General features: G+C 32.9%; 1 protein-coding gene across 1 annotated transcript in view; it reads left to right on the top strand.

Moving 5' to 3' along the window:
• LOC124353684 (dnaJ homolog subfamily C member 10-like) overlaps positions 1-11,945 on the top strand; it is a 32,170-nt gene extending 20,225 nt beyond the window's left edge. The window contains 8 exon segments of the mRNA XM_046803647.1: positions 248-374; positions 1,975-2,193; positions 2,935-3,213; positions 6,672-6,808; positions 7,281-7,420; positions 8,052-8,250; positions 8,600-8,662; positions 8,664-11,945. Coding sequence (XP_046659603.1) covers positions 248-374; positions 1,975-2,193; positions 2,935-3,213; positions 6,672-6,808; positions 7,281-7,420; positions 8,052-8,250; positions 8,600-8,662; positions 8,664-8,816 — 1,317 coding nt within the window. The 3' untranslated portion in view covers positions 8,817-11,945.
• The last annotated feature ends 902 nt before the right edge of the window (positions 11,946-12,847 follow it).

The following is a 12,847-nucleotide window of genomic DNA, read 5'->3' as shown; positions in this document are numbered from 1 at the left end:
GTTACTGCCAAAGTCGCAAATAGCGATTCTGGCATTCCTTGCATATAATGCAGGATTGCTAATAGCGACGCTCCGGCACTCAAAGGTTTAAAGGAATAATGACAAAAATAAGAGTCCTTCTGGGAATTTGTACATGTAGATGTGACATTACTTACAACTAAGGTCAAAATAGTGTTTTCAGTGTGGGCCTAAATCAGAGTCAACCATTATTTGAATCAGTCCATCCATAAAAATGTTGTTGTTGAAGGACATGGTCACACGACTAGAGCTTGGCTCCAGTACAGCCTGGCTGGTAGATTTCTACCTGGGCTCTGACTCTGATCTGGACCTAGAGATGAAGAAACTTGCGGCGATGTTGTCCTCCATGAATGTAGGTGAGTGGAACGTTGGTAAACTTCAGTATTATGAATAATATTGGATTTATGGTTTAAGAAGCAAAATTTATAGCAAATAAATGTTAGATTGGAGTACATTCCTATTGCTGGAACTTTCGTAATATTAATGGTTTAAGAAGCAAAATTTATAGCAAATAAATGTTAGATTGGAGTACGTTCCTATTGCTGGAACTTTCGTAATATTAATGGTTTAAGAAGCAAAATTTATAGCAAATAAATGTTAGATTGGAGTACGTTCCTATTGCTGGAACTTTCGTAATACTAATGAATTATAAATTTACCTTCTTACGTTCTTCAATATTACAACATTTTTACGTGTTTTGTCAACAACTTGACATCATCAGATATCCAAATATTAGCGCTTCATTGTATGTTAAAATAAAAAATAATAGTAGATGACACAATTACATTAAAAAAAATATTACACATATCTACAAAACATGAATTGATGCGACACAGTGGCCACGTACTCACGTGTACTGGATGGATGTTTTGCAACTATTGGAGGAAGAAACGTGTCAAGATGGATTTTGTTCATCAACCCATCATTTTCAGGTGCATTGTCGTGTCTAACAATAAATTAGTTAGAGTGTTTATTTTATCAGTGTTTTACATTGTCAGTCACTTTTTACTACTTTGTATGTCTCATAATTTCTACTGTGGACATTAAACTAATTTTCTTGCATTTTTGAATTATTTGTAGAGTTTTATTTATATTGAAGTAGTTGTGTCCGCATTGTATGAGATGTTTAGCATATTTTGACCGTTCTGTAGCAGTATTCTTTTGGAAGGTGTTCCCTAAAACAGGTTTTTAAATTATCTACCCGTTTACTTCGGACAATCACTACACCGTATTTTATAAATCCCGCTGCCATCAAAATTGTCCTTTTCCGGTTTTTGACGGAGATTTATGAAGTCACTGATTTTATTTATAGGCCTATAAGTTACAGTGTATCCACGCTTTGTAGATATATTGTTAACTTTGTTGTTCAATGTATAGCATTACGTTAGAGTTACATATATTTTATGTTAGGATGGCATTTTTGCAATTTATTTTTTGTGAAGGATGTTCTAAATTATTTTACTGTCATAGCCATTACCATGAGCTATATATTTTATTATCTTCAGTTCCTTTATATAATCTTCATTGTACATGGGAATTTTGTTTAGTCTATCGACGGATGAATTGAATGCTGCCATTTTTGGGACAATGGGTGATGAGATGTAGCATGTATGGTATGGTTAAATGCAGCACACCAGCTAGATCTATGATTCAACATCAATCTCACATGTGACTGGTATATCCATGTCAATAGGTTAATGTTTTCCCATCAGAATTTTTAACCACTAACAAGAATGCATCATCAGCAACAGTTTCTGTTATAGGATAAAAATTATTTATCCAAGAATTGAGGCCATTGCCTTCTCTAATAATTGAAAGGAATAGTAGAAATACAATCCAGAGATCAATGGTTGTATCTTGGATTGTTAAAGAGTTGGTCAAATATCTAGAGTAGACTTGCTAATCCTTGGGTATGGGAAGTGTTTAAATATTCTGCATGTGGTATGTTGTGTTCAGGTCGAGTTAACTGCGCCCGCTATCCCTCTGTGTGTGCGGACATGTCAGTGTCCCGCTACCCCTCGGTGGCAGTGTTCAAGGCGGGGGGAGGACACGAAGTGTTCCACGGAACAGTAACTGCTCTGGCCGTAGCTCAGTTTGCTCGGGAAAGTGCCAGAGCTACCAACATCCGCACACTCTCTCCAGAACTTTTCCCACAACTCGTCACTCAAGGAGCAGGTCAGGCAACTTTACCGTTTATAGCTTATAATTTTCCTGAATTATCAGAATAGATTTAGATGTATTACAATATTACAATTTGAGTAGTTTATCTTAAACATCTAATAGTGTAAGTTTAAAATATTTTAATGACAACATTTACTGTTACAAAAAGTCTAACACAACCTTTCCTTAAAATGTTGTGTTATACGTTTAGTAACATATAACGATGGCAAGTGTTTGAAATCCTGTTATCCTTTCAAATCTTCCATCGTCAATAACAAACTGTAAACAAAGAAAACTTACTGAACCATATGTTCTTTCATTTCCTGTCAGTTTCTCATGGTTTAGACGAACCAAAAAATGAATTATTATTTTGATCTATCCAAAGTGGATGTGATCTGGTAACAATTCCAAACAAATTCCAATTTAGATGCTCAATAGTCCAATAGTTTTAGTGCTTTCTGACAATCCATGTTTACTAAAATGGAGTTGGTAAATCTCAGAACTTAAAGGCCTATTATATTACTACAACAATAGAAATAGTTTGTTTAATAATATGACAATAATATAATTCTAACTAATATAAAATTTAAATTGCAAGAAAAAAAGATCAACATAATTTATAAAAGTCGTTAGAGCATCCCTGTAAAATTATTATCTTTTTATAAAGTTCAGTTTTATTTGTTGTCTATTGTTAACCATATCTTATACACTGTTATAAAATCTCAGTATTTGGAGATAAAGTTTCTTGTTCCACAGATGGCAGCTCACCATGGTTTGTGGACTTTTATGCGCCATGGTGCCCACCATGTATGCGGCTGCTACCTGAGTTGCGTAAGGCAAGTGAAAGATTCGACACTGTGGTGCGGTTTGGTACGGTTGATTGCACCATACACTCGGCGCTCTGTAGACAGCACAATGTCCAGTCCTACCCTACCACAATGTTGTTCAACGTGTCTCAACCATCACAGCTGTTCCGCGGAGAACACACAGCTTCCTCTATCATTGACTTTATACAGGACATCATCAACCCCCAAGGTAGGAATTTTCATACTACCAACCGTTGCCCTCGGCTTTGTACACATTTCCTGCAGTAAACAGAGGTGTTGTAGTTATTTATTAGTGAACATTTTAAAAGTAATATCACGATTAGAGGTGTACAATCATAAGTCTGGATGGCAAAAATGGGCTACACCAATTCACTTGAGTGAATCACTTATTGTTAAAAAGCATGCAAATTTAATTATTGTGGAAAATGATAAAACTACTGGACATTATTTTCTTACACAAAGGCAAAGCTAAGGAGATTACTGATTACAAATGCCATTATTTTTCTCAACCTCTGATCTCATGCCATATGACGGTCAGACGCGGTACACAGTGTGGACAAAAGTCGATTGCGCATATTCCCCGTACAACATTTGTCACTGCCGAGTTCAAGTAGCTAGTTTGCACTGAGCTGCAGTTGCATAAACATGGCCGGCTCTATTGATTCTTCCACCAAATTTGAATTAAGGAGTTTATTTGTTTCCTTCCAGCAGAAGGAAATAGTACAGCAAAAATCCATCGGAGAAAGTGCTGTGTTTACGGAGAAAACATTATGAGCGATGGTGTAGAAAGTCAAATATGTTGACTGACACCCACCAAAATCGCCGAATGGGTTCAGCTTTGACATTTCTCGAACTGATCTTTGAATTTGTCATTCGGCCATCTTTAAACTTTTGATGCAATTCATGTACAACACCATCACTCATAATGTTTTTTTCTGTATACACTGCACTTTCGCCAATGGATTTCTGCTGCACTATTCTCTTCTGCTTGCAGGAAAATGAATAACACTCCTCAATATATATTTGGTGAGAAGCGGCAATATTTATGCTCAACCCAAACTGACTACTTGAACTCGGCAGTGACAGATGTTGTAAGGGGGAAGATGCACAATCGACTTCTGTGCACACCGTGGACCTGCCACATGTCTAGCCATCATGGCATGAGATTGGAGGTTGAATTAAATGTTTCTCATATATACCAGATTTGAGAGATAGTGTGATACCTAATGCCAACACAAGTAGGCCTAACAGAGACATAATGACTCTATGTACATTCAAAACTACAAGTCTTGGACAAGAACCTGAACAAGCACAAGAGCAAGAACAGAACCAAAATTAGAGCTCTGACTGTATTTGGGTTATACACGGGGGAGGAGCCTACCGTACCGTGTCGTACCTCAGGTAATTCTGGATCTGTTCTTGGCTACACAGTTCAGTCCGTGAGAGACCCTTCTGCCCATTATAGGGTATTTCTGGTAATAATTTTGGACTACTCAGGGCGGAATTGGTTTCTCACAGGATTATTGCTTTTATTAGACAGTAGTTCATTAGTGGCAAGCGGACATCCCGGATGATGGTTTTTGTTAAATTCTTTTATTGTATAATTTTATTTACCGAGAACCGGCGTTCAAAGAGAATCTGAACTTAGGAAAAAGTCGGGACTAGAAAAAAGTTGGGACTTAGAAAAATTTCAGAGTTGGAGGTGCATATCGGTTTGTAAAATAAAATAATTTCGATAAAATGTGCTATTGGAGAGATGTACGGGCATGTTCCCTAATAATCTGAATACCTGATCGTTTTCTAATAAGGGTCCGGACACCTGTGAGCCCCAAGAATAATCTGTTAGGCCTATCCTCATCTAGATCCTAGACATAGATATGCTAATTACATTGTGCATTCCTAGACACATGTAGGGTCTGAGATAGGATATTGTATAATGCTAAAAAATGCTGATGCCAGACAAAGATATGCTGATTTCTGTCTGCCTTCTCAGACTGACTTCGAATTTAAAGTGATATATTACAGTAATATCAATGTTTGTTAGAAATGTCATGGTGCTGGCTGAGACCTATATAACTTTTTTAGAGCTGAAGGCCAGCGAAGTGAACCTCTGAAGTTGTAGAGCAAAACCATTGTTTTGTAATGAGCACTTAAGAAATAACTTGAATACATGTGCAAAATAAAATTACATATTATTAATTCTGTACTTATGAATTCTTTTATTACTTGCAAGAATTTTTAGGCTGATGATTTTTGTTAAATTGCACTTACTGAATAAAATGTAAATTGTTTCAAAATTCTATTTGTATAACTTATGGTCTGAATGTAACCAAAAATCTTGAAAGTCAATACTTTAAACAAACAATATTTTGCTTAATATATGATCAAACACTCCAATAAATGAAAAATTTTTATTTTGTGAGGCCTTTCGTGCTCAAAGAACACATCGTCAGACCCACATAACTGAAATAAAAGTAAAGTAATAATACAAACAATTTATTATATTGGCCAAACAAAAAAGGAAATAAAAAAGAGAGTAAAGGAACATAAAGCATGTCTGAAGTATCAACAAGAGGAAAGATCGGCCATGGCGAAACATGCACTTCATACTGGACACTGCTTTTCACAAGTCAAATTATTAAAAGAAATCAAAAACAACAAATTCCTCGATGCTTACGAAACTATTTTTATGCAGAAGAACCAAAATTTATTTAGTAAATAATGAGCCTGGACCTCTACAAAATTCACCGTTACTGCCTTTAATCTAATTAAATATTAATTTTTATATATACAGTAGACATACTTCCTGGCCTTTAAAATCTTATCTCTTTGTATTTTTCAAGACATATGTTTTTATTTAAATCCAAATTGTTTGTATTATTACTTTACTTTTATTTCAGTTATGTGGGTCTGACGATGTGTTCTTTGAGCACGAAAGGCCTCACAAAATAAAAATTTTTCATTTATTGGAGTGTTTGATCATATATTAAGCATTTAGTTTCCAATAAGAAGAAGCTGGTAAAATGTAAACAATATTTTGATTATTTAATTTAATAATTATTGGAGTGTTTGTTCATAAATTAAGCATTCGATTCCAATAAGAAGAAGCTGGTAGAATGTAATATTTTGATTGATGATAATTCCCATTCCACTGAAAGTTTCCATTCTATATTTAAAATAAGATTTTCCTGGTGTAAAAAAAATTATAAAAGTACTGCCAATTTGGTGGTGCTTTTCAATAGCCTATGTAAAACACATTAGAATTAGAGCCAACACATGAATTTATAAAAAATATGAGACATAACAATTTCCGTCACTTGTTTGTTTAATGTATTTTATTAAACACTAGACTTTTATATTAGTCAAGATCAAAAAGTTGAATACTCGTTAAGACATTTAAAAATAGCATATAGAAAAAAATTATATTTGGAATGTTTCGTTTCTTAAAAATGTTAGCTTACAAACGTGGTTTATGAAAAACTGGCTTCTGAACTTGATTCAGGTTTTCTCGTACTAGCACACTAATAAAAAAAACCTGTGAGAAAATTTCGTGTTACAATATACGAATTTATTGATTTTTTAAATATAAAGTTGCATTAATTTTAATGTGTAAATATATCATATTTCTTACCTGCGTAGTAACTTATAATGTTTCACTGTCTACAGTGGTGAAGCTGACGGAAGAGACATTCTATACATCTGTGGGGCGGAAGCCCCTAGACTCCGTATGGTTGGTGGACTTCTTCATGCCGTGGTGTGGACCCTGTCAGGCACTGGGCCCTCAGTGGCGGAAACTGGCCAAGGTGAGGAGAGTGGAAGAGAGGAGGGTGAAGATGAGAGAGAGAGTGATAAAAGAGACCAGGGATAAAGGAAAGAGATGATGGAGGGATGGGAGAAAAAGATACAATCAATTTTTCTTTGTTTTAAGGAGAAGCCGATCTCCTTTTAAACCTTATTTTGTCCATCTCATAGGCCATTGGCCTTTACGAGGATCTTATCCAACAGAATAAAGGGGAAAGTCGAAACAGTACAAGGTAACAAGTACAAAAATTGCTTGGCCGTTGGCTTTCCCAGTCCAGTCTTGATTAATGATCTTCGACTCAGTTTGAGTCAACTCATAAAAAATGGAGTAGTTACCGGTACTAACAGGGTTAAAATTCAGATGTTTCTATGAAAATTCTTTTAATAATATTCAGTACTATATGACACGAAATACACAAACTGGTGTTGCTGGTAGTGATTAGTTCAAATGTATGTGTTCTATTTTGGGTTTAGATGGTGTCTGATCTGCCGAAAGTATTTGTGGGGGAGGTGAACTGCCAGGAGGAGCTAGAATTGTGTCGACAGCAGGGGGTTCGCAGCTACCCCACAATCAGACTCTACCCCTTCCAGAGCACTGGCCTCTCGACTGTGGCGTGAGTAGAGTTTACTTATTAGAGTTTTCAAGCTTAACTCTAATTAACTCACAGAGCAATTATTATGTAATTTTTTTCGACACGGCACAGTCTCAAATCTCCATCTTACTTTGTATATATATAAATTAAATACAATAAAAAATAAACAGGTTTTTTTTTTTATATTAGTTCAAAACATCTCATTTTGTTTTTTGTGTTATTAACAATTTTGCTTTAAATGAATGTAAGGAAAAAAGAAATAAATATGTTTACGTTAAATGTTCATCTCTTCAAAGGCTGTAAAACATGGTGTTCTACTGGGTTCCTATATTAGAACATTATTTTTTCTCTTACTTCAAAAATCTACCTTTTAAATACTTTAGCTCTTAAAGTTTATAGATAAGCCTCAATTTGATATGCTGATAATTTTAAAATATAATTTTCAGGTAAATCACAGGATTTAGTTACAGCTTTGTCATTTATTAAAATTAAAATGTTTTTGTATTTGAAAAATATTTTTAGTAAAACATTTTAGGAATTTAAATAATTAGTAATTAATACCTTATGTATGTAGTGAACGGATCAATGTAACAACATATTTCAATGTTTACGAGTGCAATGATTACCCTAACCATGATGATTGGTGTTACAGCATGTACAGTGGATACCAGAGAGATGCCAAATCTATCAGGATGTGGCTGTACAACTTCCTACCTTCTTTAGTGGAGGAGTTGACTGCTGAGAAGTTCGATCAGGTCATAAAGGGACCGGATGCTTGGCTCATTGATTTCTATGCTCCTTGGTGTGGACACTGCCATGCCTTCGCACCAGAGTTCGCCACTGTAGCCCAGGTTAGTCAGTTGCTTTCTGACATCAAAACAGGTGGTTTTATTTGGGGGTTTTTTCTCCGTTCCCATCCATATGTGTTGCTAAATTCCATAAAAAATCTTAACTCTAATGAAATTTAGCACATAATACATAAACAAATAAATACTATTTTACTGTAATGCTGTGTTGTACATTTAAGTGTTAAAAATCATAGTGTGGGAAAAGAAAGCTGAAAGCTCTTTCTTTCACTTAGAATATTTCAGGGATTGATTTTTTCTGAGCACGTTAAGTATTATGTCTGTAGCTTCTTTAGAATTCCCAGAATTCCGAGATACTGTTGGATTGTAGATATAACCAACATGTATTGTACAGAGGTTGGAGGGTCGGGTCAAGTGTGGGAAGGTGAACTGTGATGTGGAGCGTGTTGTGTGCCAGCAACGCAGGAGTCTCAGCGTATCCGACTGTACAGTGGTACCGGCCGGCGTCGCGCCAGACTCGCGGCCAGGAGATCACCACTCAGCAAGCAGACAAAATCGTCAACTTTGTCGAGGACCAGCTGAGACACCTGCGGGGCCATGATGAGCTTTAACTGTGATATTAGTTAGGTGCAACTGATATTTGCCACTTTGGCAGTTAGGAATTACGGTCATTAGGAATTTTGACCACCAAGTACTATGGTAATTAGTCAATAAATCATTCATATTGTATTGACTTTAACAGAAGTCAACTTTTTGTTAGATGGATTATGTGGTTTGTAATCAATGTTACTGTAGGAAACTTCCACAAGGTATTTCTTGAAATTCATCACTAATTCCACTTCAAAATCACGTTTATTCTTACCAACCCTGGATTATACAATTCATTCCATTTCTTGTAGCTATATCTGGAGTCGTCTGTACTTTGGCTTTGCGAATTGGCAGGATCGTAATACACTCATAAAATATAATTTTAATTTGCTGTTTTTATCACAGTTCAAACCAACTGTCCTAAAATAGGGCTTAAAGTTATATTGTTTTAATTCTACACTTCTTCAGCTTATTCATTACTATTTATTTGTTATTAGTTCTGTCACTAACCGCTAAAAACCAAAGACTAATCATGAGTGATAGAAGCTCGACAGTTGTTAAATTTCAAAACAGCTGTTTCTTTGTTCTGTTGATTTTATATCTCTTGGCTTCTGTGATTTGCCTTGTACTTATTTTCAGGAGTAGACATTTCCGTTTACACCTTTAAAAAAAATTTCATTTGCTATACATAACTTCTAAAGTGTACAATTTCTTGTCCAGCACAAAAAATTGAACCTTTTTTATATTTTAGATTTAAATATAAAGGGTTTTTGTGATCTCTGTTTACATATTCTTTTAAAAACCAGTTTTTTTATGTTTTCAATTCTCAGAACCTAAAGTCCACGATTTTGCAGCTAAACAAACAAATTATTTTCAGGATAATTTATTCTTCTAAAATATTTTGTGCAACACTTGAAATCTTGTATTTTCACTCCTACTTATATCTGTTTAAATGTACTACAGTGGACTTTACGTTCCTTCTGTAAAAATATTGATAAAATGAAAATTATTATAGGAAACATAAAAAGGCAGTGAACAGCAAAAATAGTACTCATGCACGAAGGTATAACAGTCGGCTGTGGTGATGACAGAATAAAAGTGTTTTTTTCCGATAATAAATTACCCAAAGTTCCATTAAGATGCATAGTTTTTTAAAAGCTTTTACTTTTGTATAAACCAGTCCCACCACTCTTCTTAGTTGAATTTTGAACAGTAATCTTGTAGCATATATTAGTTATATTATATTTTAAAAATTATGAAATAAATATTTTTCATTATATAATCTGTTGTACTAATAAAAAAGAAAGCTTTGCACAAGATTTTCACCACACTGTTCATCTCTTAACTAATACTAAAGTATTATTACAATCTGTAATTTTAAAACTTAAGTACAAATATAAAATAATGAAAATATGTCTATACATATCTGTGAGATTTGTTTCTTAACCCTTTAACTGTTGAGTTCCTGGAATCACGGCAACACTCCAACCACCAGGCTTAGTTACAGTATTTTTTTCCCATTTTTAGGAGTTTTTGACGTAACACATTATTTAAAGATTAATAAATAGAGTAAACAATTCATTAACAATGTTTACAAACATCTCAAATAATGTCAACCGAGAGTTGATGAGGTAATATAAACAATTATTTTATCAACAAAATATTACCACTATTATGAGTAAACATTGGAAAACACCTCATAAAATATCAATGTAACCATTCCCAAACTTGTGTACGATACAAAGCAACGTGGCATCCAAGTAGTTTGAGTTATGTCCACAAGACTGCACCACCAACTGGACAGTTATCTTCTAGACATTTCTAACATAATAAAACATCAAGTAACACAATATAACAGCTGATACAACAAAAATAAAACTTATAATATAAAAACGAGTATACTCAGGCGTTGCAGTAGTTCGTAAAACTAGATTTGCACAGTATCTCGGGCGTGGCAGTTAAAGGGTTAAATAACTTAAAAACAAACAAATACAAAATTTTTAGAAATTAGATTTTAAAGGGTTTTTAATTTATTAAATACAGGGTACTTTTAACTATATAATTTTTATGTTAATGTTAATTTAGTAATACAGAATTGCAGATTTATTGTTTGGTCTTGTTACTTAAAAAAAGGCTAAGTAAATTTATAAGTGAAGTTTTATTGTATTTCTTATGACAAAATTTTAAACATTTTTATTACAGATTTAAACTTACTTGCCTGTAACACTTTGTATCTTTAAGTTTTGTACTCACATAATATTTTATAATTTGTTCATTTTAGTGAGTTTTGGATCTCATTTTCTTAAATGAAATTAAGATAAAAATTATGGTCTAAATAATTTTTCCAGCCATACTAATGATATTACCTTGCCTCAACATACTTATTTAGCTTTATATATGCTTTTAAATATAAATACTTTTAAATTAAATGCATTAATATTTTTAAGCCCACAGTTTAATAACACTGTTATAGTTTGGTAAGAAAATCAAACTATTATTTTTATCATTTTGTACATTGTGAAGATGACATAATGCCAAAAACATGTTGTGTTTAGTGTAATAAAATGTAAAAAACTAAGGATAGTAGTTTGCTTTTCTTACCAATACAGCAAATGTTTATTTAATCAGTTAATTTTTTTCAATAAAGGATATAGAGAGGTTTTGTGGATACAGACTATTATTGAATTAAATCACAAAACCTTTATGTTCATTACACTGTTAATCGTATAATCTGTTTACTATTGTAATCAAATTACTGTTTATATTAAACCAAAATGGAGCATACTTGTGTAAAATAAATTAACAATATAAGTCTAATGAAATAGACATATAATGTTTTGCTTTATTGTGAAATTTTATATTTTAGTTTATTCAATCTAAAACTGCTATTAATTAGTTATATTAATTTTCAGTGGTTTTACTCACTAATATCAATGTTTGCTTTATTCAACTAGATTTACTTATCCCCAAATGTGAGGAGTAATATTTTACATCTAGTTTTGGATGTAATAAGTGGATTGCGTTACCCAGTGATTATTAAATTATGTATTATTGATTATAATTATTGATCTATTCAAAATAGTGTCCATTTGATTATGTACTAAAATAATAATACAGTCAACTATAAATAAATCAAGGACTCTGTAAAACAATTAACTTTGTTTTGCTCATTCCTCTATTTTGGTATAACGTTTTGTTGCACTTCCTTCCCCGACTTAATCAAGTCAGCTTGATTATTGTTCTTAGTAGAACTTTACTGGAAAGATTTGAATAATTCTTATTCAACAGTTGGAAGGTAAATAAATACATTATTTGCAGTAATTGATTGAAATTAATGAAATAAGAATGATTTTAAATGAGGTAAGTTATGATGTAATATAATAGCAAAAGTTCATTTGCTTCATCATTGTTCATTAACATTGATCTGTCTTGTTATTTTAAATGAATGGGTATAATGTATTTTTTGTGAGAAATTGATTTCAATCCAATAATAAAAAATATATAAATATTGATTAATACTTGACTAGACACCAATCACAGCATAGCTTTAGTGATATTCTGCTGACTTTTCGATGATGTGTGGTGATAAAAAAGGTTATGTTTTTTCAATACTAAATTAATTATAATTTATGAAATAACTGAAAATATTGTGAAACATTTTTAGGCCTTTCAGATTTTTTAAATCGTTTACAGAATAATTTGTATGATTTACTTTCTTATAAAATTGTGGCATCTTTATTATGTTAATACTTGTATTATAAAACATTGTATGTGGGAAATAAAATTGATAAAAAACACGTAATAACAACAGTTTTCAGGATGTTCTTGCGCTAAATTTTTAAGAAAAAGTAAAAACAAAATTATTTATATAACATGAAAATAATACATGTAACGTAGTCAAAGTGTGAAGGGTTGATTCAATGTAAATGTTGAGTTTAGCTCCAGTTCATCTTCTTGTTTAGTGCAGCGTCTCAACAGACAATAAGATAACTTCTTTATCTAGAATATACTTGATAACTGCTGGGTAAACCTGATAGAGGTATTTTGTAGTCTA

This window comes from Homalodisca vitripennis, chromosome 2 (genome assembly GCF_021130785.1).
Source record: "Homalodisca vitripennis isolate AUS2020 chromosome 2, UT_GWSS_2.1, whole genome shotgun sequence".
Classification (NCBI taxonomy): Eukaryota; Metazoa; Arthropoda; class Insecta; order Hemiptera; family Cicadellidae; genus Homalodisca; species Homalodisca vitripennis.
This window is presented reverse-complemented; position numbering and strand designations above follow the sequence as displayed.